The 26835-nt window shown below is 47.9% G+C and overlaps 1 protein-coding gene across 1 annotated transcript in view; it reads left to right on the plus strand.

Moving 5' to 3' along the window:
- Vit (vitrin) overlaps window positions 1-24885 on the plus strand; it is a 117908-nt gene extending 93023 nt beyond the window's left edge. The window contains exons 10-14 of the mRNA XM_040730844.1: window positions 3823-3970; window positions 16647-16750; window positions 19083-19309; window positions 21073-21586; window positions 24324-24885. Coding sequence (XP_040586778.1) covers window positions 3823-3970; window positions 16647-16750; window positions 19083-19309; window positions 21073-21586; window positions 24324-24502 — 1172 coding nt within the window. The 3' untranslated portion in view covers window positions 24503-24885. The remainder of the gene's footprint in view (window positions 1-3822; window positions 3971-16646; window positions 16751-19082; window positions 19310-21072; window positions 21587-24323) is intronic.
- Window positions 24886-26835: the final 1950 nt, after the last annotated feature.

Consider the following 26835-nt stretch of genomic DNA (forward strand, 5'->3'; position numbering starts at 1 on the left):
CAGACCTTGCCAGTCCCAGTACAGGCAGAGGACCAATAGCATGAGCGAGCTGCCCTGGGAACCTGGAACAAATGTAGGGGCAGAGCCCCGACCCCAGACCCACTGATTCTACAGCGGAAGCTACTAGCGGCCCTCGAGAGTGGCTCGCAGGCTATTTTGTGGAAACCGCATACGCACTTGTGAGCTGTGCGTGCCTCTGATATTATCCAAAGTTACAAACCGCATACGCACTTGTGAGCTGTGAGTGCCTCTGATATTATCCAAAGTTACAAACTACAGACCCGATGCACTATACAGCACAGCGCGTGAGTTCACCTGTAGAAGTGCACCATGCGGGACTGTACTGCAGGAAAGAAACAATGCATTCATTCCTGTAGACACTACATCCCTCTTTCCTCCCTCACCCTGAGCCTTTCCTACCACCATAGACTAGACGCTGATGCTGAGTTCCCCGTGACACGTCGCTACCTTTTAGTACTGATCCCTAGAAGAGGCCCGTATGTGCCTTGAGGTGGAAGTAATGGTCATTAAGATATCCTGGGAGTTTGGAAGCAGGGGCCTTTGCTTCAATAATAGAGCAGTTGCCTAGTACTTGTGTTTGGTCCCAGTGATGACCAAATGATTTAAAAATAGAAGTTCTGGGAGAGGTAACAAAGGTGACTCCCACATCAGCCGTCAACAATCAGGCCCGAGGTTCAAGAGAACTAATCCGATAAACATTGTTGCTGTCAAAACAAACATGCTGATCCTGAAGCACAGTCCAAGATGTGAGAAATGAGCACGAACAATCCTTGAGGGACCAAGACAGATGCTACCAAATCCACGTACTGTTTTCGTTGAAAATAAATGAGCGGGGTGGGGGACCCCGTTATTCTTTCCTAGACTCGATTTCCCTGTCTTCAAAGGCAATATTGAGCTAATCTGCTGGCGCCTGGAAAGAAAACCTTTGCTCAGGAGTGCATCTCAAGCTCGGGGGTCATATTTAAAGGCAAATCTGGTTCCGTACCTTAGAGTGGATCCCAGGAGTCCATATTTTCTGCAAAAAGCGCTGAAGAACTCTACTGCCACCTGCTGGCTATACTTCACATTGCAAGGCAAGACCTAGAAAAACACCCGTTGGCCATGTGGGGAGACCTTATAGCAATTCTGCCTGTCTTCTGCTTCATCCCTGCCTTTAGCGAAGTCTTTAAACCACATTTGGATTGCGTCGTTTCCTTCTATCTTCATCTCGAGGATAACGCTTGGATATAGGCAGCATGGGAGAAAGCCAACTGGACAGGGAAGCCTAGAAGGCACTTGCAGCCCAGGGGCAAAAAGGCTGTGAGGTTTGCTGAAGAATTACGACACAAAATAGATGTCGCAGAGGCAGACAAGCGTCCCTACGGTCTTCCCAAGACCTCCTCTGGTTTCCACAGCCGTTTCAGCACATTCTCGGATTCAACCTTTCCCCATCCACCAATTCTGCATCAATCCTCATGAGTAATGATTTCTAATCAATGTTGCTTCAGACCTTGTTAGCTCACAAGCACGGGGTGTTTCCAGCAGCCCCTTTTTGTCTATAGCGCCTTTGTTAACGGAAGGCAGGCAATGCCAGCCCCAAAGAAGCCGTGCGTTCATTACAGAGAACATGCAGTCTTGTCTGTGCAGTTTCTCCCCCCAACCACAAGGGGGTACTGGCCCCCAGGTGTTCTTGGATGCTCCAGATTAAAATTCTTTATTCTTCTGGTTCTCCATAGAGTGGTTTAAAAAATACTCTTGTCTCCCCAAATGCGACCATTCAGTAATTCATTCTTCATTTTTTAAAATTAATCTTAAGGGGCATGGACTCCAAGTAAAGGCCCCAGCTCAGCGGTGAGCAATCAGTCTTAACACAGTCAGTACGGCAGCAGAGAGTAGCACACTGGTTTGTCAGTCTGAGCAGCACTAAGGGTTGAGCTCAGCCTGCAACCCCGCCATTCCTCCCATCTCCCACAGCAGATCTGCCTTACCCGTGGTTTTCTTTTCCACAGCTTTGATTACCCGTTGTCAACCACAATCTGAAATTATTAAATAGAAAGTTCCAGAAATAAATAAGCCCAAGTTTTGAATATAGTATATTGTAATTATTCTGCTTTGCTGTTAGTTATTGTTAGTCACCTACGGTGTGTAACTTATAAATTAAACTTGCTATATAGTTTACATATAAATGTATGTGGTTTAATTCATATTATATATTCACAATATGCTATATATAGTTTAATTCATACATTATATGTTTATATAAACTATATATAATTTAATTCATAGCAGTGAATATATCACTTAGATACTTCCAATATATGTGTATTACATATGCATATATATGTACATATATGAAAACAAAATGTATATGTGGTTCGATTCTGCCTGGGGATTCAGGCAACCTCTGTTTTTGAAACCCAACCCCAGGGGACAAAGGAACCATGGCTTATTTGAAGAGGTCAGATGTTCTAATCTTGAGCATTTATCTACCTAGTCTTTTCACACTAGAAATGGGGTGGGGTCCAACAAAGTCTTACGGATAGGTGTGTATAATTTTCCCATTGTTTCATCTAGGGAAGTGAGGCACAATCTACCTATTGCGTACTCTATAATCCCCACCCCACCCCTCCCATTCTGGCCTCGTGGGTTCTTTTACACCCCACGTATTTCAACAAAGGGTGAGAATAAAAGACCACAAGCTCTTGACACTTGCTCATGGCAAATCCCCACATCTGGGAGTCTGTACTTCTTGTCTGTGTGGGGGTGTGTACGGGACAGGGGCTTAAGCGCATTCACCCGTGTGCATGTGTGTGGAGGTCAGCAAGTGACGTCATAAGCCTTCTCTCTCATTCTCCGCCTCATTGCCTTAGACAGGCAGACGGGTCTCTCACTGAGCCTGGAAACTGCTGTTCGGGATAAAATGTCTGGCTAGCAGACTCCAGCAATCCTGTCTCTATCCATGCAGCACTCGGGGTGCAGGCACGCACACAGCCACATACAGCTCTCGGGGTGCAGGCATGCACATAGTCACATGAGCACTCGGGGTGCAGGCAGACACGCAGCCACATACAGCTCTCGGTGTGCAGGCACGCACTCAGCCACATCAGCTCTCGGGGTACAGGCACGCACTCAGCCACATCAGCTCTCGGGGTGCAGGCACGCACGCAGCCACATCAGCTCTCGGGGTGCAGGCACGCACGCAGCCACGTCAGCTCTCGGGGTGCAGGCACGCACGCAGCCACATCAGCTCTCGGGGTGCAGGCCCGCACTCAGCCACATCAGCTCTCGGGGTACAAGCATGCACACAGACACAGGAGCATTCAGGGTGCAGGCACACACTCAGCCACATCAGCTCTGGGGGTGCAGGCACGCACGCAGCCACATGCAGCTTTTAATTTGGGTGTTGGGGATCCCAACTCTGTTCCTTATGCTTTCTCAGCAACACCCTTCCCCTTGAGCCTTTTCCACGGCTTCTAGGGGTCTTCATTTCTGTAGCCTGAGCACAGAATCCATCTTGGGCTCTTCCCATTGGGTGTTGCTGCCTCGCGAGGTCTAGAGCTCTAGATGCACAGAACTCTAAAGCAGGCGTAGAAACAAGAACAAGCCCAAGTATCCAGGACCCTGGTCCTCGGGGAAATGTAGCCTGCTCCTTCTGCCTCCTGGCACTTCTTCTCACTGAATTCTCTGGGCCTGCGGTGAACGAAGGATGTCTAGAAGCTCCCTAAAGCTGAAAGCCTTAGGTGGGAACACTGAGAGAGACAAGATGCCCAGGCAGGAGCACTCAGGGCAAACGGAGTCACAGCGTCTTTTTCTGTCCCTCAGACTGCAAAGTTGACTTGTCCTTCTTAATCGACGGGAGCACCAGCATTGGCAAGCGCCGCTTCCGAGTCCAGAAGCAGTTCTTAGCGGATGTCGTCCAGGCTCTTGACGTTGGCCCTGCCGGGCCTCTCGTGGGTGTCGTTCAGTATGGGTAAGTTCAGCTGAAGCTCTGAGCCTGGCTATCGAGTGGCATTGTGTCACAGCTGACTTCAAGCCACAGGTGTCAATGCGTCCTGAAGTGCGGATTCTCTCTTCCCAAATGCAAATGTAAATTTAAAAACAAACAACGGAAGCAATGCAGCCGCCATTGAAGAAATACAAGTCTTCCCAAAGGGAAGAAAGGGCCCATAATGCAGGCTTGTGAGTAAACACCATCTGCACTCACGATTGATGTAGGGAATATTAATTGTAGGAATTAAGAGTTCTGGGTGCGAGTTAGAAATATCCTGGTTAGGCAGCCACTAGTTTCTTTACCTCTAGACAAAGAAAGCTTGGACCTTTTTTGTCTTGACTGTGAAAACATTTGTTTGAGGGGCTGCAACCTGGGCTACACTTATTTGAAGGTAAGGGGCTAGCCTTAGACTGTGTGTTCTCTTTCCTCCACGCAACCGTGAACTTCTACACTGAACTGGCAAAGTCCAGCAGGCGACAGGGAGCCCCGTGGTACAGAGATGGGCTCCACCAGTCTTGACCACCAAGATGACTGGCCCCAGGCCGTCTGATTATTTCATTAAGCGTAAAATTTAAGGGGCCCAGGCAACGTCCCAATCTCAACCTTCTCTCTAAACTTTGAACAAGTCAATCTTAGTTTAGATACGGATGGGGTCCTCCCTACAGCAGATTACAGATGAGACAGAACACCATCAAAAGAAAAAAACAGGCATAAATCTCCTTTCTGTGAGCACATTTCACATGCTGGTCTGATGCATGAGTGTTAGGGACAAGAGATCATGCTATCCACAAAGGTGCTTTGGGTGCCCATGATGCCTTTCTTCCACGCATACCTGTAGTTTAGCTCCTGGAATTGAAAAGCAGCACACAGAGCTCAGCGTTCCTCCAAAGCTTACGTGACACTGTGACCATTCCTTCTGAAATATATAAGCTTTCCAGCATTACAAAATACCTCCAGACGATTCCCAGCTGGCGAGCGCCCCGCGGGCAACTTGGAGTAGCACATAGTTGCATTAGCAAGTTCTAGAAAAAGAAGTGAAAATGCTTTCTCTTTCAAATAACTTATTGCATGCATATTTTTAGAATTAAATTCTAATGTGCTTATCCCCATCTTCTCTGTCAAGAGGAAATTAGTAGCTTGGTTAACTGGCACTTGTAAGTAGTTAGGAGTCAGTTATAAATAATCAATTACTGCAAGTGCCACTAATCAGTGTCCTATGATCTTTTATTGTAAGGTTTTGACTTGAAAACAACAATAACAAAGAAAGTGGTATTCTGGTTATCGTTTCCTTGTTCTCAAAATGTCAACCCATTTTCACTCCTATGTTGTTTTATAATCAGCAAATGCAGATCGTGGCATGCTTCCTCCAAAGAGCAAACATAGGTGTTTGGTGCCAGATGTTCTAGTCAGCTTCACTGGAGGATTCAAAGCTTTCTGTGTTATCTTGCATCAGAAATAGCTGGTTCCAAAGCCTGCGTGTACCTGGTTTTCTGTGTGGTATGAAAATAAGGAGGTGAGCCTGTCAAGGAAAAAGAAGTGGATAAGGATGAGGATTAAATAAGTGTGGCAGGGAAGCAGGATCAATAGAAGTCCCTTCTTCCCTGCTGGGGTGTGAGTGTGGCCTCAGAGTTTACCTGCTGGCAACTTCACTCTCAGAGCAACCGTGACTGGAGGTGGGGACAGCCAGGGGTGCTTAGCAATGGACTCATGTCGTGATCAAGGGACCTGGCTAGTTATCAAGAAGGCGGGTTTGTTATGAAAATGACTGTGGCCCTTGCTGTCCCAGGGTGTCTGACCTTCCGCCATCTGCGACAACAGAGCACTAAACCGTCCCCAGAAATGGGGTCTTCAACCTCCAGAAATATAAGAAGTAAACTTGTTTTCCTAATAAAATCTGTAGCATCACGATATAGTCACACAAAACAAGGGAGCACAGCCCCTCCTCCAATTATCTCCTTCATTTCCCTAACATGTCACCATTCTGAAGAAAGCATTTACATCCTTCCCTCCCAATTTCACCCTATAGACAGTGTCCAGTGTCTGCCTTGTCACCATCCAGGGCACTTCTTGTTTAATTTAAAGCACTGAGGGCAAGTGTGTGTCTGTCCCTCCGGTTTATGCCCAGGATAAACTAATGTGTCATCGTTGCCTCGCCTGTGGCCGGGTGGGGCGGGACGCATGGTGTACTGTCTGACAGGGGATCTGAGTCTGACCATAGCCTTGCTGGAGGACCTTAGGCAAGCACTTAACCTCTCCGTGTAAATGCTTCACCTGTAAAATATGGGGTCAACTGACAATTTATTAGGTCTCCGCCAGCCCTGGCATTGTATAATTCAATGGCTGGCTCAGAAGATAGCCAGTAAATGAACGTGGGCCTAACAGGCCAGCAGGCTGTTTCTTCTTGCTTGCATCCCCGAGTCCCTATTAGGTGGGCTGACCCACGATGAAACAAAGGGCTGCCAAGGCTGTACAGCCGCCGTGGACTGAGAGAAACCAAATAAATTGGAGGGTGGCCGACAAGGCTGAAAGGAGTCGCGTTATCCAGCGTAAATTGTTCTTTATGGCAGGTACACGGTGGTCCCACCTCCCATCTCTCCACCTCTTTCATCACGAAATGGCGTTAGTGCAGACAGAGGAAGGGGGTGGCGAGGAGGAGAGTGGGCGCGCTGCGGCTGAGCTCACGCCTGTGACTTTGAAAGGGAGAAGACTTGTCCGGTGGGGACTCTGAGCCCTTGCACAGCCTTGGGATTCTCACCAGGTCCAGTTGCCTTCTGTGTGAGTCAGGGCTCTCCAGAGAAACAGAACCAATAGGAAAGAGGATTATCCGAATACGTTTATTTGATTGGCTCACACCACAGAAGCTGCCCTTGGGCTCAAGAGCCAAAGAAGCTGCTTGGGCCAAGAAGCTGCATCCTCTTAGAAAGGGAAAGCAATGCTAGATGCCTCCCGGGGAGCTGCTGGCTCGAGTCCACAGGCAAACCCGGAAGAAGCTGGCATCCGCAGGCGGCCGCAGCAGCAAGAAAAGTAGCTCATGAAGCGCCAGCCCCTCCTTCCACGTTAAGACCTTGTTTGTTTGTCATTTATGTGTGTGAAAGGGAGAGTACACAGGCACACTCGTACCACGGCACACGGTAGAAGTCAAAAGACAACTTCTTCCAGCCCGGCAAACCCTGGTTCCCCGACTTGCACAGCGAGCACCTCTACACACCCAGAGACCCTGCCACCCTCCTCCCTGCTTCCTCATTCCACCCCACCCCAGGCCTGCCCAGCGATGACACGCCCTGGGGCCTTCCTCAGTCGGCTCATATCCATGCACTAACGTTCTCTAGAAACACCCAGACATGTGCCCTGGGTTTTACTGTGTATCCCTCAGGTAAAACTGGCCACCCCACTCTCTGCACTCATACATGCAGTTAAAACCATTCCTTTATCTTGGAATCCTTGAGCCTGAAGCTCCTGGTTTTGCCTTGCCATCATGCTGTGAGTCCTCCAAGCCTTGCCGGATTGCCTATCCTATCAAGAACAGCTAAGAGGAGGGGTGGAGGTTGAGAGGGACCTAAGAAAACCCAGTGACTCAACGTCCCCACCTCTCCTGTTGCTGCTCCGTGCAGCTTCCTGGAGAAGTACCTCAGACAGCTGGCGCTGAATTAGGCTTTTAGATATAGACTCTACAATTAACTTCAAAGGCTTGTGCCAAGTAGGAACAGGAAGTAAGAAATGAAAATCCTAAACGTATACATTTGTGAAATGCACCATGCTGGATTCCACGGGAATCCTAACTAAAAGATTCCTTGGGGACAAAGAGCAGACCCACAGGTTGTCTATGAAGTGAACTGTTGAGGTGTGTTCACAAGACTGACCTGTAAGTGATCTCTCTCTCTCTCTCTCTCTCTCTCTCTCTCTCTCTCTCTCTCTCTCTCTCCCTCCCTCCCTCCCTCCCTCCCTCCCTGCTCCCTTTTCCTTCTCCCTCTCTCCCTCCCTCCCCCTCCCTCCCCCTCCCCTTCTCTCCATGGCCTCTTGAGCTCTTTGCCTGTCCAGTCCCCTCTGAGAGGACAGCGGCCTCCACAGGCTCTTGCTTTCTGCCTCTCCACTTCTCCACTGGCTGTCTTCTTTGCTGTGGTCCAGGCTGACAGGTCTGACCTTCCGCAGTGCTGTGAGCTCTCTCTCCCCTGTTCCCTGCCTGCGAGTTCATAACCCACGACTATGACATCCCATCACATCCCTCCACAACCTCGGCATTCCTCCCGCAGTCAGTCATCAGCAGTCAGTCATCACACGCCTCCACCAGGAGAGGTGGCATTTGCTGCAGACTCAGAAAACCACATGGCTTTCCTAAGAACACCCACTAAACGGACAGCCACGGGAAGAGGGCAAATATCAGGCGGGCTAATCCTCCAAATGTCAAACAAAATCAGCTTCAAAGAGAGACTTGCTCATCCACCAGGAAAACTGATGCTTCCCAGGCGCTCAGAGAGGAAGATTCGGTGCTAGAGCCCAAGGTCGAGGGTCAAGGCCCTGTCCTGCACATGCATTCTAAAATTAAAATCTACAAGCGACAGGTGTGTGATTGCACTGAGTACCGAGGGTGGCCCTAGCACAGGGAGACACAGCCAGAGCGCACTGTTACCACAGGGTGCTGGCTAACTGCCCCCAGACTTCTGCTAAGTCTTCATTTCAGTCCCATAAATGGGAGAGAATTGCACGTGCTCTCTTGGCCTTTGTCACCAACTCTAGGACCTCAAAACAGGAAAAGCGGCTTTGGCTTGCAGCAAAATGCTAGTTTTCGTCATTTAAAAGTGTTCCTTTGCTGTAGGGTTTCTGTAGGGTTTTTGCAGGCTTTCTGGGGGGCTGTGACTTGGGCTGCACTTCCTAGATCGCCTTACTTTTCACTGCCTGACAGTCAGCCTTGGAGATTTGTTGTCGCTATGCATGGACAGTCAGAGTGCACCGAAGTGAGGAGTGGGCGGGACTGCCTGTGCGATACAGCAGGGATGGGGCTGGCAGATGTGAACCACAGCACACGCATGCACACACATACATATGCATACACACACACATACACACACACACACACTTTTCTGAGTAAGAAAGGACAGCCTAGGCTCTAACTTCAAGTAGACATCACTCAAAGAGAACTCTAAGAACACTTCTTACTTCCTCCCAGGCTGTGATAGAGATGGACCCAGATGTGCAGGTCTGGAATCAGACAAGACAATAAGGATATGAAATGGATAGTTTAAGCTCTTATTCCTGGGAACTTTATCTACAGCCAATGTGGAGAAGCACAGACTCCCCACAGCATCGCCTGGGACACTGGTTCCCAACCTGTGATATTTGCATTATAGTTCACAACAGTAGCAAAATTACAGTTGAAGTAGAAACAAAATAATTTTATGGTTGGGGGTCACCTCAACATGAGGAACTACGTTAAAGGGTCACAGTGTTAGGGAGATTGAGAGCCACTGACCTAGGATGTTAGAAATACATGACCTCGGTCCTTATGCTATTTCTCCAGCAGCAAATCTACATGTTAACATGACCCAATGTGGCCAGAGTCATGTGAGCTTGGGAAGCTATGCTTCCTAGACATCCCACCACTCACTGGGAGAGCCTCCCAATGTGGTTACAGATTAACATCTAGTGTTCCAGTTGCTTCTGGTGGGGGGAATCTGTGGTCATCAGACAGAATGTCTCATCTTTTTCCAACAGAGAGAAGACAGATTTATTTGCTACTCTTTGGGAAATACTGCTGTTAATTACATAAAAACTCAATTCTGGACAACCCTAATTCCCCTTTTCTGCTACAAGGAAACGGAAAGGCCAGCAGCCATTTGTAAGGGTTGTTGTGCAAAGTCCCTCAGCAGGTAGTCCTGGGGCATTTGCACTCAGGCTGGCAGTAGCTGCTTCAATGAAACTCAGAGCTATTGAGAGGATGCAGTCAATATCATTTTCAATATGAGCCCTCAAGGGGCAAGTCTGTCCCCTCCCCTGCAACCACCAGTATGCTCCCTGGGACTCTTCCTGATCTCATAGGCATACTTCATTTCACTGGCCAAGTCCACATCATCCCCATTTCAGCCCACAATGAAAATTAAATGGCTAAATATAGATTTTTTTATAGTAACCTACAGGCACTGCCTGATTAGAGGAAGACATTTTAAAAGATTCTTGCTGGGTGAAATGTGATTAGCTAATATATCTCTATTGGCGTAACATTATTTTGAGAGGTTCACCCATTCATTGGACATAGCGGGAGGTAGACCAGTAGACTCTGGAACATTAACAGAACAATAGCGTTAGGACATTAACAGAAATCCTCCAAAATCCAGGGCCTCCAGAATCTCCTTGAGAAGGACTTGATAGACTCTTTATTTTAGAAACTTCCATCCCAGTGTTTAATTTTCTTCTGGATCAAGAAACCAACATGGTTTAACAAATGCCCCTAATGAGTTTTACCACCAAGGAGGCGTGGCCATACTGTTACCTATCTCACTGGTCCCTGACCCAAACCCTTCAAAGAAATCACCTCTACTCACCTCTGACAGGTGCCCTTGTCTCCAAACCCTCTCTCGGCAGCCATTTGCCAGCATGCAAATTAGTCCTTCTATGTACAGCAAACTTCTTGGCCCCAAGTCACATGCTTTGCATTAAGTTTAGCTCTTCCAAATGTAGATCAATTTCATGTTTTGTCCTTAAACTGTAAACCTCATCATTTTTCTCTTGTTTTCAAAGTAAATCTCTCTTCCTGCTGAGACAGAAAATGTGGCTTTATTTGATGAGAACTTGTAATAAAATTAAAAATTCAAAGATTGCCTACGCAAAACTATTAGGGGAATAATCTTTTAAACTTTATTTAAATGGACTCTGTCTTCTCCTGTTCTCTGTTTTTATAACAAAGTACCTGATGGTTGTCAATTTAGTTCGGAGATAGTCCACACGTTTCCAGAGGTTTGAATGTATCACTAGCTTTTGTCTGACTTAGCTGAGGAGCTCATGGTGAGTGTGAACACAGGGCAGGGGCTGCAGGAAGGATGTCAGGGGTACAAATGAGACAAATTCTGAAGGAGAACTATGGGGTGGTACCAGGATCCTCATAACAACCCCTTCTTGAGGGAACGCATTCAGTCCCCAAAGGCCTGCATTAATTCCTTCCAAATGGTTCTCTCATCTCTTGGTTACTCTCCACGAGGGTCAAGTCTGCCACCCACCTGTCTTAAAGAATCTGCCGTGCCAACACCATCACTCTGAAGACCAATCCCCCAACACGTTAGCTACTCCAGACAAGTAGCATCAAAACCATAGTAGCCCTTTCTGAAGAATAACCAGGTGACCGTGTCAGGTAGCCAACCCATCCATCCTGGAAAAGAACAAACACACCCACACACTCCTATGATCTTTCCTAAGAGTGACCATAGCTTAACAGAGATTAACAACACACTCATTCCCTTATTGTAATCTGAATGAAATTCGGTAAGCATATTTTTGTTTACCATCTGCCCTGTGCCATTGAAACGATTATTCATGGAAGTTTCATCTAAGTGATTTGATTACATTCTCCTGGGAGACCCTTGGTGGACGAGTTCCATGTCTTTGCCCATAATTAAGAGTCAGCCATTGGGAAAGGTTTCAGAGGCCCCCGGTCCAGTCTTTTAATCCACTAGGATAAGAAATACACGTGATGGAGTTTTTCCTCTTTAGGATTCCACAGTCTAGTTAAAGAGGCAATATTTTTAAAGGAATGACATTAAATGAAATGAAGAGCACATTTTATCAGGTGTGTGACTAGCGGGGCTGTGTGCCTCTGAAGATACATGTGTGCATGGCGTGTATATGCTTGATGGAATGCCGGCTGGTGGAGGCTGCTGAGGGGCTCTGAGGCAGAGTGCTCTACTGCACAGGGAAGGGGCCCAGGAAGAAGACACAGGCCCCGCCTTCCCTCATGGGTGCATCCCACCTGCGTGCTGAGCTCTGGGGAACCCAAAGTCAGGAGGATCACCTGCTCTCGGGTCATAGCTGAGCCTCCGGATTTGTGCCTCTGCCTGTGGACACACTGGCTCACTCACTGAAATGCACTTTAATACCACATTAGCAGGCTTTCACGACCATGTCTGGCAATATGCTGAGGTCGGGGGATATCCAGTTACCTGACTAAACACACTTGAATGAGGTAACAGTCATCTTACTGACTTAGCTCTTTTCTGGTGGTCATTTTCATAGACGATTTACTGTTCTCTCTCTCTCTCTCTCTCTCTCTCTATCTATCTATCTATCTATCTCTTTCTCTGTGCTTTGCTTTAGCTAATGCTGTTTTAAAAGACTCCCCCCATGTCCTAAGTGGTTCACACTTTTCATCCCAAATCATGGGAGGCAGACACAGGTGGATCTCTATGAGTTCAAGGCCAGCCTGGTCTGCATAAAGAGTTCCAGGCTAGCCAGGGCTTCCTAATGAGATGCTATCTAAAAACAAAACAAAATAAAAAACCAGAAAAGAGGCTGGGGTGTAGCTCAGTAGGAGAGCACTTGTTCTGTTTTCATTTCTGTTGCTGTAATAAAATACCCTGAGAAAAAGCAATTTAGAATGAAAAGGATTTCTTTTAGCTCACAATTCCTGGTTATAGCACAATGTTGAGGAGAAGTCAGGGTAAAAATTCAGGCAGAGCCTAGTGCTAAGTTAACCTTCCCTACTCCTACAAGGTCCAGGTCTCCAAACCAGGGAATGGTCCTGTCCACTTTCAGGCTGGACCTTCCCACACCAATTAAGACAACCAAGATAATTCCAAACAGGTGCGCTCATAGGCCTAGCTGGTCCAGACAGTCCTTCACTGAGACTCTCTTCCCAGATTGCTCCAGCTTGTGCCAAGCCAGCAATCAGAGCCATGGCAGTACAGGGATAGCAGTGTGACTCCCCCAACGGAGGAGATAAACAACAAGCTCAGGGACAGCAGTGCTGTGAGACCAAAAGTCAAAGGCCATGCAGTCACGTCACACACCCATGAGGAGATGGATGTTTGACATCTCCAGCTACTGTTTCCTTTATCACACCCCCTTTCAAAGACAGACCCCAGTGGCCTAGCTCCTCCCACCACCTCAAGTTTCCACTATCCCCTAAAAACACTCAACACCCAAGCCGTTGAGAGACAGTCCAGATCCAAATAGAACCTTAGCCATTCAATAAAGAGATCAAAGTCCAAAGCTGGAGCAGGAAGGATGGAAGAGTCCAGAGACAGGTAGGAGATGGGTCTGACTGGGTGTGGCATTTGGCAAAGAAAATGCTAACTGCTAGATGGCTCAGGGAGTCATGGGGTCCAGAAGAGCAGCGAGGTTGAATACAGCAGACCAGGAGGAGAAATGTGTTCAGCTTGGGAACTACCAAACCTGAGGTACCTTCTGCGTGGCAGCCATTAAATGTATGCCCGGGGTTCAAGAGCAGGAACTTGCCGGTGTGCACTGACCACTGTGGATGGGTTGAGAAGTGTTGTGTAATGGAAATCCTGGGGTAAAGATGCTCAGACACGGGACAAGGAGTGCTGCTTCCTTGGGAGTGTTCGTTGAGGGCCTCTACGTGGCATGCACTGTGTGATGAGCTATAAACTGGAGAGGGTTGAGGTATCAGGGCTGGGATGGAGGAAGAAAAAGACACAGAAATAGAAAACTGTGAAAATGTGCTCAGTACTTCTCTAGAATATAGGAAACCCCAAAAATGAATGAATGAATGAATGAGTAGATAGATGGGGAGTTCATTGGTTGCATTGTAATTAAATCATGCATTTTTCTTAGTATGGTAAAACAGCTCATCTCCGAGGAAAAGATCTCACAGTTCTGGGGGTCAAGAGTAGGGCGCCAGCATCAACTCAGGTCTGGCGGATCTCTTGAAGACTGCCAGTGGGACATCACATGGCCAGGCAACATGTCAGAGAGCAGGTCAAAGTTCAACCTCACTCTTGTAAAGACTCATAGGCGCCCAAAGCTCCTCCCATTGTCACAACAATCCCTTCCAAGTGTCATTCCCCCAGTGACCTCAGGATGTCTCACCAGGCCTGCACTCAGAAAGACCTCACAGGTGATCTCTTACCACTTCTACTCTAGGGACTAAACTCCCAACATGCGAACTCAAAGCGATATGCCAATTACAGCAAGGAACTTCATTCACTCACTCATTCATTCTTGATGCGGGGGATTGAGTCCCAAGTCTAACACATGCTAACCAGGCATGAGCTAACACATGTTAACTAGGCATGAGCTAACACATGTTAACTAGGCATGAGCTAACACATGTTAACTAGGCATGAGCTAACAAATGCTAACCAGGCATGAGCTAACACATGCTAACCAGGCATGAGCTAACACATGCTAACCAGGCATGAGCTAACACATGCTAACTAGGCATGAGCTAACACATGCTAACCAGACATGAGCTAACACATGCTAACCAGGCATGAGCTAACACATGCTAACCAGGCATGAGCTAACACATGCTAACCAGACATGAGCTAACACATGCTAACCAGGCATGAGCTAACACATGCTAACCAGACATGAGCTAACACATGCTAACCAGGCATGAGCTAACACATGCTAACCAGACATGAGCTAACACATGCTAACCAGGCATGAGCTAACACATGTTAACCAGGCATGAGCTAACACATGCTAACCAGGCATTAGCTAACTTTGATGTTGTGGCCCATCTTTACATCCAGATCCCCTGAGGATTTTTTGAACAGAAGGAAGAGTCCTGTGGCAGATGCTATCCCTGGCACTGCCGCAGCTAACCGAATTTCATACTAGAATCAGGAGTTAAGGCTAGCGGAACTGCTGGGACATGGGGGATGGGAACATGGGGGCTATGTGAGTAAGTATGGGGTTTGAGGTCCATGCTGGAGGTGAAAACAGCACTTCCTGAAGTTCTCTGAAGGTAGAGGCCCTTCAGACTGCTGTCGCCCGCCACTTAAATAAGCGCACCTTCTGGGCATAGCTAAGATCAGCCTGAGACACGGAGCAAGGTTGGGGGTAAGGAAGGAAGAGGGACGGGAAGGAGGCAGAGGAGGTCTCCTCAGTCTGAAGTTCGTCCTGATGGCTTCTGCCCTGTGGACCATACCGGGGTCTGAAGGAAGAGAAAGAGCACATGGCAGGCACTTTACAGTCCTCACCCCAAACTGCCCTAGAAGCTGCTAGTGCTGGGCCTCGGTTGCTTGTGGAAAAGCTTCTAAAAGACTTCCCACCTCTTGAGGACTTGGTCCCACAGCCTGCACTAGTGCTGTAATTTGCAGGCTCCCTGGTTCAAAAGCTAAGAGTTTCTAGAGGACAGCGTCTTTGAACCGAGCGAGGGCTCTTTGGAAGCCTGCAGCCTTTTGCGGCTGCATAGGACGTGCGGCTCAGGGCTCTCCGCTCTGCCTTTGGCTGAGTGTCGGTGCCTCCAGAGATACGAGCTCATCTCACATCCTTGCTGCACCATGGCTGAGGGTGCACACACCCCTGGAATTGACTTCACCCTCTGGCACTCCTCCACACCCTCTACTTGACAGCTCCGAGCCTGTTCTCATTGCTCCCCCGCGCACGCATACCTGTCTCTAGAGAAGGGTCCTGATTCCGTCTCACCGGACCTGCTCCTGCTGTCGTAAGATGGCAATGACCTTCTCATGAGATTTCAGTCATGTCACCTACTCGCCGGAGTCCCAAGGTTCTCACCTTGGTATAGTGGTCTTCCTGGCGCCACTATTCATTGTTGGTTCCGGTGCTAGGGGGCATCCAGGACTTGGCCAGCAGGTCTCTGATCACCTGTGGAGTGGCTAAAATCTGAGATTTATTGCAGAGGATATAGGCAATCAAGAGACATTGAGAACCCACTGCTACTTCCCTATGGTAGAATTCACTGGACAGCATCAGCAATGTAATTGCTGTATTACGGTGTTATGTATGATATGTTATGATGATGCTTTTGTCTCTGAGGAAGCTGAACTTCCCCCAAAATTAAATGATTCCTCAAGATTACACAGTTAGACTGATAGAGAAATCATTGTCTTAAGTGTGTACTCTCCGATGACCCTACCAGACTCTTAGACATTTCCAACCCAACGGTCACACAGTGGCCCTAGTTAAACCGAATGGATCTCAAAACCAATCCAAAAGGCATGTATCCGGGAAACGAACCAGTAAAGGTTGGACAGGGTGGCAGTGAGAGGGATGGGAAGAAGGTGAGAGGGGTTAGAGGAGAGAAGGTGGCCGGAATACATTATATACACATATATGTACGATGTCGTCATATATGTGTTATATACGCATATATATGTATGATGTCGTCAAACAACAAAATCAATTAGAGAAAAGGAAATTCATTCCTGAGGAGATAAACTAAAGAGAACTTTTCTCACTGCTCTAAGAAGAAACAAAAAGATTACACAGCTAGGACATGGCCTAGTCAAAAGTCACCTCACATCTTCCAAGCCTGTCCCAAGCATCCTGCTGTCCCTATATCCCCGTGAGGATCCCAGCCACCGAGCCTCATCATGACCTTGTCCTCCAAGGGACACTTCCTAAAACGGCCTCAGCCTTAGTCACAGCATCCACTGTATTTGTACATGAAGGCATGTATTCAGCCAGGATTCCTCCGAAGGGAATAACTTTCTAACCAACTTTTCTTTCTTGTTCTCTTTAGAGACAACCCTGCTACCCAGTTTAACCTCAAAACTCATGTGAATTCTCAAGATCTGAAGGCAGCTATTGAGAAAATTACCCAGAGAGGAGGCCTTTCTAATGTAGGTATGTGACCCAGATTCGGGTAATTCTGCATGGTTACCATGGTGCACCTTCTATGTGGTTGTCTTATAATATTCTATATTGGAGGAGGAGGAAAAAATAACACATCAAGAAGTGACGTGCAGCCTCTGTATCTTTCCTAAAGTATTACCCTGGATTCAGGTGCAAGGATGACCAGAACGCCTGTGCCTCAGAGTTCCTTGCTCTGTGGGTGGCAGCCACATTCCTCGGGACTAACGGGACAGCTGTCGTGACTGACTTCATGGTTGGCCTAGAAGCTACCAACCAGTTAGCATGAAAGTCTGTCACTGTTCCACACAGAAGGCCCCTTCGGGTCCTGTGCCCATCAAAGCTGTGGTAACAGCGACTATGCTGAGCAAGGGAAGTCCTGTGTTTTTGAAGATGAGCTCCCTGTGGCATCTGAACCTTAGGAGGGCCAAGTGGCACTAGAGGCCCAAGGTCTAGTTCTCAGTGGGACAGCTCCAGAAGTTCCGTTGTACCTGTTCAGCCCGAGGAGACCAGACAGGGGGGAATGACTTCACACCATGCGTGCTCAAAGTCTGGGGGAGGCTGCTACTGCCTTAGGGAAGCTTCCAACCGTTTAAGGCCAGGGAATTCACATGCCAGTTACGGTGGCATGACTGTATGGCGTATGGAGTAAAGCGACAAGCAGGACTAACTTCCACAGAGCATCCTTGGAATCGCAGAGACTCTAATGAGTTCCCTCTCTCTAGTCCCTCTAGTGACCAGAACATGCTAAACAACCACTAGCCAAGTCACAAAGCCAACGCCACCTGCATCATAAGCGTGAGGGAGGGGGTTCACATTAGCATCCAATTTACTGTGTACACAAGCAGCATTCCAAAGAGAAAACCTTAGCGAGGCGCTCACTCCCCTGGGAGGTGACCTAACCAGTCGGCACACATTCGCAGAGGGTGATGTGTTCTCACCCCGCCTCTGCATCAGTCGGAAATCCAGGGAACACGGTCAATGTAACTGGCTGAGGCGGGTGGGGGCTGTGCTCATGGAGCAGCACAGAAAGGGTGAAGAAGCTTGAGTGTTCAGAATGACTTCTCAAGGTGCCGTGCGGGGACAGCAAGGGAGCTGCTACCTCTTCCAGTGTTAGGGAAACCGTTTTCAACTCTGTCAACAAGGCCTTTTCATGAACCTGCTCCAGCCAGAATGCTAGTTCATAGCACTAGTACAGTGCCCTGCACTCCCCATTCTCTCTCTCTCTCTCTCTCTCTCTCTCTCTCTCTCTCTCTCTCTCTCTCTCTCTCACACACACACACACACACACACACACACACACACACACACACACGCCGGATCCAAGCTAAGGCCCATGCTACGTGCAGCCATGCTAACTCAAAATCAACCAGCCATCTTAGGATGCCCAGAAGGACATTCAGTGATAAAAGCAGGAAAATTCTGAGAAGCCAGGACAGTGGGTTGAATTAGTTGAAAATGTCCTGAGATGCTTGTACACACATGAGAAAAGCATGCCAGAGTCTCCGTCATTCCTCATGACTGTTGGTCTGTAAATCTAGGCCCCAGGTCCTTGAGTGACCTACAGGGCCAGTAGTGGTCATAGCTAAGGCTAGACCCCAGGCTCTCTGTTCCTAGGAGGTACATTTCTTCAAGGGCCTGTGCTCTCAGACTGGGACTGGAGAAAAGGTGTCGCTAACTATGGAAGATAACTCGTCACACAACAGCTGGGGCACAGGCTGTAAGAGCCAGATGAGGCTAAGGCCACTCCAGATTGACCCCTCCCATCCTGTGTTCTCAGACATAGCATGGGCCTGTCTGGGGGCCTGAGAGGAGTCTAATACTCTTATCCCCACCCCAAGCAGAAAGGGGCCCTTTGACCTCATGGAAGTCTTTCTCCCCTGCTTGCTAGACCCTAAATCTTTCTCTTTTCAAACAAGAGACACAAGTTCTGGGTTTAAAAACCAAGCTGAGGAAAGACTGTACAACATTGTGAGTGAGCTGATTTCTGCTGCACCTACAGATAAAGTGATTTTCTTACGTGTTAAAAGAAGAAACAGCCAGGTGGTGGTGGCACATGTCTTTAACCTCAGAACTGGGGAGGCAGAGGCAGGTGGATCTCTTGAGTTCAAGGCCAGCCTGGACTACAGAGAGAGTACCACAACAGACAAGGCTACAAAGATAAACCCTGCCTCAAATAAGTAAATAAACAAACAAACAAGAGAAGAGGGAGGAGGAACAAACAACGGGAAAGGGAGTGGGTATGCTTGTCTAGACCTCGCTGTGCTGCTGTAATCTGTCCCTACATTCGCCGTTACCGTAACCACAGTTTTTCTCTCTCCTCCAGGCCGTGCCATCTCCTTTGTAACCAAGAACTTCTTTTCCAAAGCTAATGGGAACAGGGGTGGCGCTCCCAATGTGGCTGTGGTCGTGGTTGATGGCTGGCCCACAGACAAAGTGGAAGAGGTGTCCCGAGTGGCAAGGGAGTCGGGGATCAATGTCTTCTTCATCACCGTCGAGGGGGCTGCTGAGAGCGAGAAGCAGTATGTGCCGGAGCCCAACTTCGCCAGCAAGGTACGTGCCTGCATAGGGACCCCGCAGGCGCAGGGCACGAGCCTCTGCACTCCGACAAGTTCTCATGGAGGCTTCAAATGTGCATGAAACTCACGAGTAAGTAGTGGGGCCTCCCATGGGGGAGCCTGGAATTGTCCTCTCAAAGCCAACACTACTGTCATTGCACAACCAAGAGCTTGAGAGCAGGGACAAGAGCAGTGTTCTCAAAGTCTCACTTAAAACTTCCTCTTGCTCCTCTCATGGCAGTGGGACAACCCAACCAAACAGCCACGTAGACTTCACACACACACACACACACACACACACACACACAGAGGCTTGCATGTATGTATACATACCCTACCCCAACACACACACACACACACAAACAGTACAAGTGAACCCACCTGATAAACAAAGCAAAGGATGTCTCCACGTCCCAGATGAGAATGGTCATGTTCCTGTGATACTCCTCGGCGGCCCCACACTTGCCCAAAGACAGTGGCATCCCAGAATCATACCTTCATACCCCACATTGCAGTTCTCACCCTCTGCTGTTATCCAGTTCTATCAGACAGCACTGCGTCACTAGTCCATTGCCCTTCAGAGTTTCCCCGGTTCACTCTGAAACATCCTGCCAGTCCGGGCTCCTTGCTCCAAATCCTCCACCGTGACCTGTAACAACTGAGGTACCGCGGAATGAGGCTCCAACCGCCCTTCCTGGTCAAGCCTGCCATGACCTCCACATATGTGTCCCCACCAAACCCATCTCCAGTCCACACAGTCTCCTGCCGTGGCTTTAGGCGGGCTGTCCGGTAGGATTCCTCCTATCCACACGCCAGCCGGCCCTCAGCCCTCTCCCAGTATTCATCTGCCTCAGCTGTGGAAAGTTTCATGAGCCCACATAAATAAATAAATAATGTTTCCTAGGAAAAATTTCAGTTATTTCTTGCTTAAAATAGTGTTGTCATTATACAAGTTCATTTGTAGTCCTGAAGTCTGACCCTCTCAGACCCCCAGAGATCTGTAGGATCAAGGGTTGATGGCCCGAGCTCATGACACAAGCCTAGTCACGTTAAGAACATACTAACCGACTTGCTCAGGCTTTCTTTGATGTCCCTCTGGGTTTTGTTTTTGTTTTTTTCTGGATCAAGCTAGGACACAGACAAATACCCACGTGCCTGGAGGCAGGGTTGCGTGGCAGGCAGAGCCTGGAATTTAATAGCAGATAAAACTGACGCTCCAGACTCAGGGACTCAAGGATGTCCCTTCACAGCCTGACCTTTGTTTCATGATAAGGGTCCCTGTTGTGTGATGAGAGTGGGAACCAGATAAGAGACCGTAGGAGCATCCAACACGCGTGGCCGCTGGGGATCCCTTCCGCAGGGTACAGGGCTGCCCTGGAAACATCCCTGTTTGTGTATCAGAGCAAAAGCTTTCTTTAGTCCTCCTCCATGTACCTGTAAATGCCACACTTATGGCTGGGTTCCAGTACAAATGGGTCGAGGAGCCAGCAGAGGCAGAAACACGAAGCTAAAGCCAACGATGCCCATCTCCCTGTGGATTTGCTCATCCGACCGTTTTCCACTAAGGCAGGGACCCGGCTGAGTCCAGATGTTACTGCAGGGGGTCTTGACCTCAGTGCTTCCCAGCCAGGAAACTGGAATAAAGAACATTCAGGAAGTATGGCTCTGTAAAACCTGCCTGGTGGCGAAAAGGTAATGGTGGCAGGCATAAGGACATGACCCCTGACCTGGACCTCGTCTTTCCTCTCTCTCTTCCAGGCTGTGTGCAGAACGAACGGCTTCTACACCTTCAACGTGCAGAGCTGGCTCAGCCTTCACAAGACGGTGCAGCCCCTGGTGAAGCGGATCTGTGACACAGACCGCCTAGCCTGCAGCAAGACCTGCTTAAACTCTGCCGACATAGGCTTTGTCATTGACGGCTCGAGCAGCGTGGGGACAAGCAACTTCCGCACTGTTCTGCAGTTTGTGGCCAACCTCAGCAAGGAGTTTGAGATTTCAGACACCGACACGCGCATCGGGGCCGTGCAGTACACCTATGAGCAGCGGCTGGAATTCGGGTTCGACAAGTATAGCAGCAAAAACGACATCCTCAGTGCCATCAGGAGGGTGGGGTACTGGAGTGGGGGCACCAGCACCGGGGCTGCCATCCAGTATGCCCTCGAACAGCTCTTCAAGAAGTCCAAACCCAACAAGAGGAAGTTAATGATCCTGATCACTGACGGCAGGTCCTACGACGACGTGCGCATCCCAGCCATGGCTGCCTACCAGAAGGGTGAGCGCTCCTGCTATAAACGTGGGCACAAAGGCTTTTCTTGAAGGGGTAGAGGGGTATGTACTGGTTCTGTCTAGGGCTTAAGAAAATGTACACAGGGGCTGAAGAGATGGCCCAATGGTTAGCTCTGGTTGTTCTTGCAAAGGACCTGGGTTCTGTTCCCTACACCACAAGGTGGCCCACAGCCATCTGAAACTCCAGTTTGAGGGTATTCGACTCCTTCTTCCAGTCTCTATGGATATTTCACATGCGTATATGCACACATATATGCACATAAACAGATCTTGTTATTTATTTATTTTAGGGTTCGCAGCCACAAGGAGAGCGGTAGGGAGGAAACGGTGTAGGCGTCTCTAAGAAGAGGACACAGAGTTGAAAGGAGTCAGTCTATTAGTTCCTCAAGTATTCTTGAAAACCCAGAGCCCACAGGCACTGGAACAGTAACCCTTCCTTTTACACCCTCTGGCCTAAAATTCCTTCCATATAGGCATGAATCGTTGCTTGATGAAAGATTTTAAACCTCTAGCCTTACTGATTCCTCATATTTGTACATTTTACAGAATAACACTGCTTTTAAAGAAATGTAATATTGCAGCTGGATATTCATTTTTGCTTTGATTTTTTTTTCCAAGAAGGTTTTTCCTATATGACCCAGACTTGTCACAAACACAGAATCCTCCTGTCCACATGCCACCATTCCTTTTTTGGCAATGACTGCTAACCAGATCTTGGTCCTTTAGGGGGATTCTTTATTTAAATTATCTTTTTTTTTTTTTTTTTAGTTTTTTCGAGACAGGGTTTCTCTGTGGCTTTGGAAGCTGTCCTGGAACTCACTTTGTAGACCAGGCTGGCCTCGAACTCACAGAGATCCGCCTGCCTCTGCCTCCCGAGTGCTGGGATTAAAGGCGTGCGCCACCAACGCCCGGCCTATTTAAATTATTTTTAAAGATTTCCATGCCAAATTTCCTAGGAGGGCTCATGCAATGGCTCAGTGGATAAGAACACGCTCTGTGCAAGCCCAAGTGTGAATTTGATCCCCGAAACCTACATGAAGGCGGAAGGAGAAAACTAACTCCACAAAATTGTCTTCTGTCCACACACTCAGGGTGTGGCCTGCACATCCTCACTAATAAATAAAGAAATCAAAAGTTTAAAACCTTAAGAAGCCAAAACAGTTTTAAAAACATGCAAGGTGAACAAAATATTTATAAAAATCAGTTGCATTCAAACCTCTCCCGTACAACCCATGGGCATAGAGTTCTTGTCCTGAAAAGTGCAGTGAAACACTATAAGAAGCTTGAAGAAAACCTTAAGTAATAGGAAAGGGAAAGCAGCCCGGCGGCGGTGGTGCACGCCTTTCATCCCAGCACTCGGGAGGCAAGGGCAGGCAGATCTCCGTGAGTTCAAGGCCAGCCTGGTCTACAGAGCGAGTTCTGGGCCAGTCAAGGCTGCACAGTGAAACCTTGTCTCAAAACACTAAAGGACAAAAAAAGGAAACCAAGTGGTTCGTGATCACTGGAAACCTAAGGGAGGGTGCAGAACTCGGTACCACGCTTAGATTTGTTGGTCTTTGTGTAATTTGAGTTGCCTTTTAGAATATCCTACATAGTTTTACACCAGGCAGTGGTGGCACACACTTGTAACCCCAGCAATCAGGAGGCAGAGGCGGGTGAATCTCTGTGAGTTCGAGGCCAGCCTGGTCTACAGTGTGACTTCCAGGACAGTCAGAACTGTTATACAGAGAAACCCTGTCTCAAAAAAAAATCCATAAACTTTTAAAGATTTATTTACCTTTTAATTTATATGTATGGATTTTTTGCCTGTATGTGTGTCTATGCGTCACATGCACGCAATGCCCTTGGAGGCAGAAAAGGACATTAGATGCTCTGGAACTGGAGTTACAGACCTTTGTTAAGAACTCTAATGGCATGGGGTGACTTCATGTCATAGTGCCTGACTCTGAGATTCAATCTGAAAATGTAGTAAGGACTGTGTGCCCTGGAGTACCAAGTCCATCTAGCGTGACCATCCATCTGTGATGCTGATGGAAATTTTTCCCCAAAACAGTGGCCCTGGGGTCTGGAAAGCCCAGTTTTTATTGCGGTTGTGTAGTTTTTACTGGGTAAAGTCTTCCCATCTTTAGTCAAAGGCCAACAAACAGCTGTGCTGTTAAAAACCACAGCTGGCTCCTTGCATCCTAGACAGTAGGATAGAAAGGAAATGAAAAATGCCACAAATTTGTAGAGAACCAGTCATTTCTTCTTGCTCTATTCTGTCCATTAGATGCCCAGCATCCAGTCACTGGAGGAATACGCTCTCTGAGACCCTGGGCAGTGCCATCCTCGACTGCTCCTCAGTCCTTTGGGTTGTCTGACCTCTGTCTATTGTCACTCACTGTCTGTGTCGGTCTCCATCTCTCCCTCCCTTTTTAAGGACCCAGTGGTACTGAATTAGGATCCCTTTCTACTCCAGCATGGCCTCACTGTGTCTGTAAAAGACCCTATGCTCAAATAAGGCCAGAAGCTTTATTACTGTTGCTGCTATTGCTATGGAGGGATATTCAAAACGTTCGTTGAAGCAATAGTCACACTTGGTTTACTTCTGGAAGCTAGGCCCCACTGGGGTCTCTCGCTGGTTTTCTTTGGCTTATTTCTGATTTGGAGAAGCCAGCAGGAAAATGTTCATTGCCAGTCCCTTTGCTCAGGGCCGTTTGCCTCATGCCACTTTGTCCCCACAGGGGTGATCACATACGCAATAGGCATCGCGTGGGCAGCCCAAGACGAGTTGGAGGTGATCGCCACCCACCCCGCCAGGGACCACGCCTTCTTTGTGGATGAGTTTGACAACCTCTACAAATTCGTCCCCAGGATCATCCAGAGTATCTGTACAGAGTTCAACTCCCAGCCTCGGAACTGAGATCGGAGCAGACGGTTGGTGGCCTGACCGACTCTTGAACTGTCCTCCATCATTGTCCCTCTCCCTGGGGCATAAGAAGTGGGCAGAGCTTGGGCAGGGCTCGGGGAAATGCTTGTGTTGCTACTGTTCTTTGCTTTAAGTGCTTCCAAGCCTGCCTGTTCAAGGCTGGGCTCAAAGGCTGCTCTGTTTTGCGTGTGATGAAGACTTCACATTTTGACAGTTGTACATATCCAGAAGACAGCTCTTGTGACAGGTTTGAGCCTTTATGAGAAGTCTGTTTTTATTTCTCATTAGAAATTATGTGATCTTCAATACATTTCTTTTTCCTTTTATTTTTTTAGTCATGAGAATGTAGGAGTGGCTTGAATAAATGTTTAAAAGAATTACATGGATATTTTCTGATCATGGAATGAGACGTCTCTAGGTTTGTGGTGGGGCCATCCTCTGCTGTTCCTTTTCCAGCAAAAAAGAGACAAGAGAAACAGCACTAGAGCTGGGTGTGCACTAGAATGAAGTGGGAGGGGCTTGGCTGAGCTTCGTGTCTGCCACCAAGGATGGCTTGCCATCCTGTAAAATACACACACAGTGCATGCAAAGGAACGCTCAGTGATGGACAGGGGGACACATGCCTACAACCCCTGCTACTCAAGAGGCTGGGGCAGCAGGATCACAAGTTCAAGACCTGATCACAACTTCACGAGACCCTGTCTCTAAATATAAAATAAACATGTAAACAAAAATGACCAGGGTGTAGCTCGGTGGTAGAGTCCTTGACCAGCATGCACAGGGTGCTTGATTTTAAGCCCAGCACTTAAAAACTATTAAGAAGATTCCTAAATAAAGATAACTATTTATTTACACCTTATTTTATTTTGTGGAAATATGTGGAGAGATGGCTCAGCCATTATGAGCACTTGACTGCTCTTGCAGGGGCACGGGCTTCCACTCCCAGTACCTACAAGGCAGCTCACAGCCATCTGTAACTCCAGTTCAAATGGATCCATGGCTGTCTGTGACCTCCATGGGTACCAGGCATGCTTGGGATGAACAGACAGACATGTAGGCAAAACACTTGTACACACTAAATAAAATAAATAAATATTTTTAATGTGTTAAATACTGCTCTGGCCGAACAAGAAATCGTGCAAACAAAAACATCATAACAGATGTTGGGTCTGGTTAATTTTGGTCTGAGATGTTTTTATTTTAAAAATTGAGGCTATTATCCAGTAAGCAGAATTAACACTAAGCTTGCAAGATGCCTTAACACCCATGAGCAATGAATGCATCACTAGTTAAAAACATTACGGACTGGCCTGGGAGATGCTCCGTGGGTAAGGTGCTAACTGTGTAAGCATGAGGACCTGAGTTTGGCTTCCCAGGAACCACTTAGAAGAGGGATGGACGGCAGCTACCTTTAGCAATAGAGGACAGAAACAAGCAGCTCGGAGGGGCTCACTCGCCTGCCAATCTATCCAAAACAGCTCCAGATTCAGGGAGAGACCATCTTAATAAAACAAGTTGGCAACTGAGGGAGATGTCCTGATGTCACTCTCTGGCTTCTATATGCACCTACATGGCTGAGGACATTGTCACCAAACACACACACACACACACACACACACACACACACACACACACACACACACTGGTTTACACTAAAGAATACATTAAAAGACATCAGCAGTTCAAAACATGAAAACAACTCTTACAGAGGGCGCTGCTCAGGAAGTTGCAGTGACTCTCTATGAGCTGCAGACTTGGCTAAGAAATTAAACTGTAAAGAGGACCAGGGAGTAACCACTCTGCCTGTTTTTGACTATGAAGATAACATACACAAAGGCTTGTTTTCCATGTGGTTTGGGTGTTTTAAGTACGTTATTTTAACTTTTCAAAATTGTATCTTGGAAGCTATTCTTGAAATATAATTGCAATTGTCCTGTAGTGTCCAAGGGAGATTGGTTCTACGCGCGCACACACACACACACACACACACACACACACACACACACACACACACACACACACACGTCCCAAACCCTCAGATGCTCACAGGTCCTTTATATGAAACCGATTAGCATTTGTATGAGTTCTGCACATCTTCTCTCCCACTATTCACATTATATCTAGGTAACGGAGAATACCTAACATGATGTAAATATATATATATATATTTCCCTGGGCTGAGGAGACGGCCCAGTGGGTAAAACACTTGCCAAGCAAGCATTCAGACCCCCAGCACAGACATAAATGCCACGTGAGCAAGGTAACAGGTTTCTAATCCCAGCAGCATGTGGGATGTGGAGCCAGGATGCCTGGGAACAAGCAGGCTA

Source organism: Mesocricetus auratus, unplaced genomic scaffold, assembly GCF_017639785.1.
Source record: "Mesocricetus auratus isolate SY011 unplaced genomic scaffold, BCM_Maur_2.0 Super-Scaffold_100024, whole genome shotgun sequence".
Lineage (NCBI taxonomy): Eukaryota > Metazoa > Chordata > Mammalia > Rodentia > Cricetidae > Mesocricetus > Mesocricetus auratus.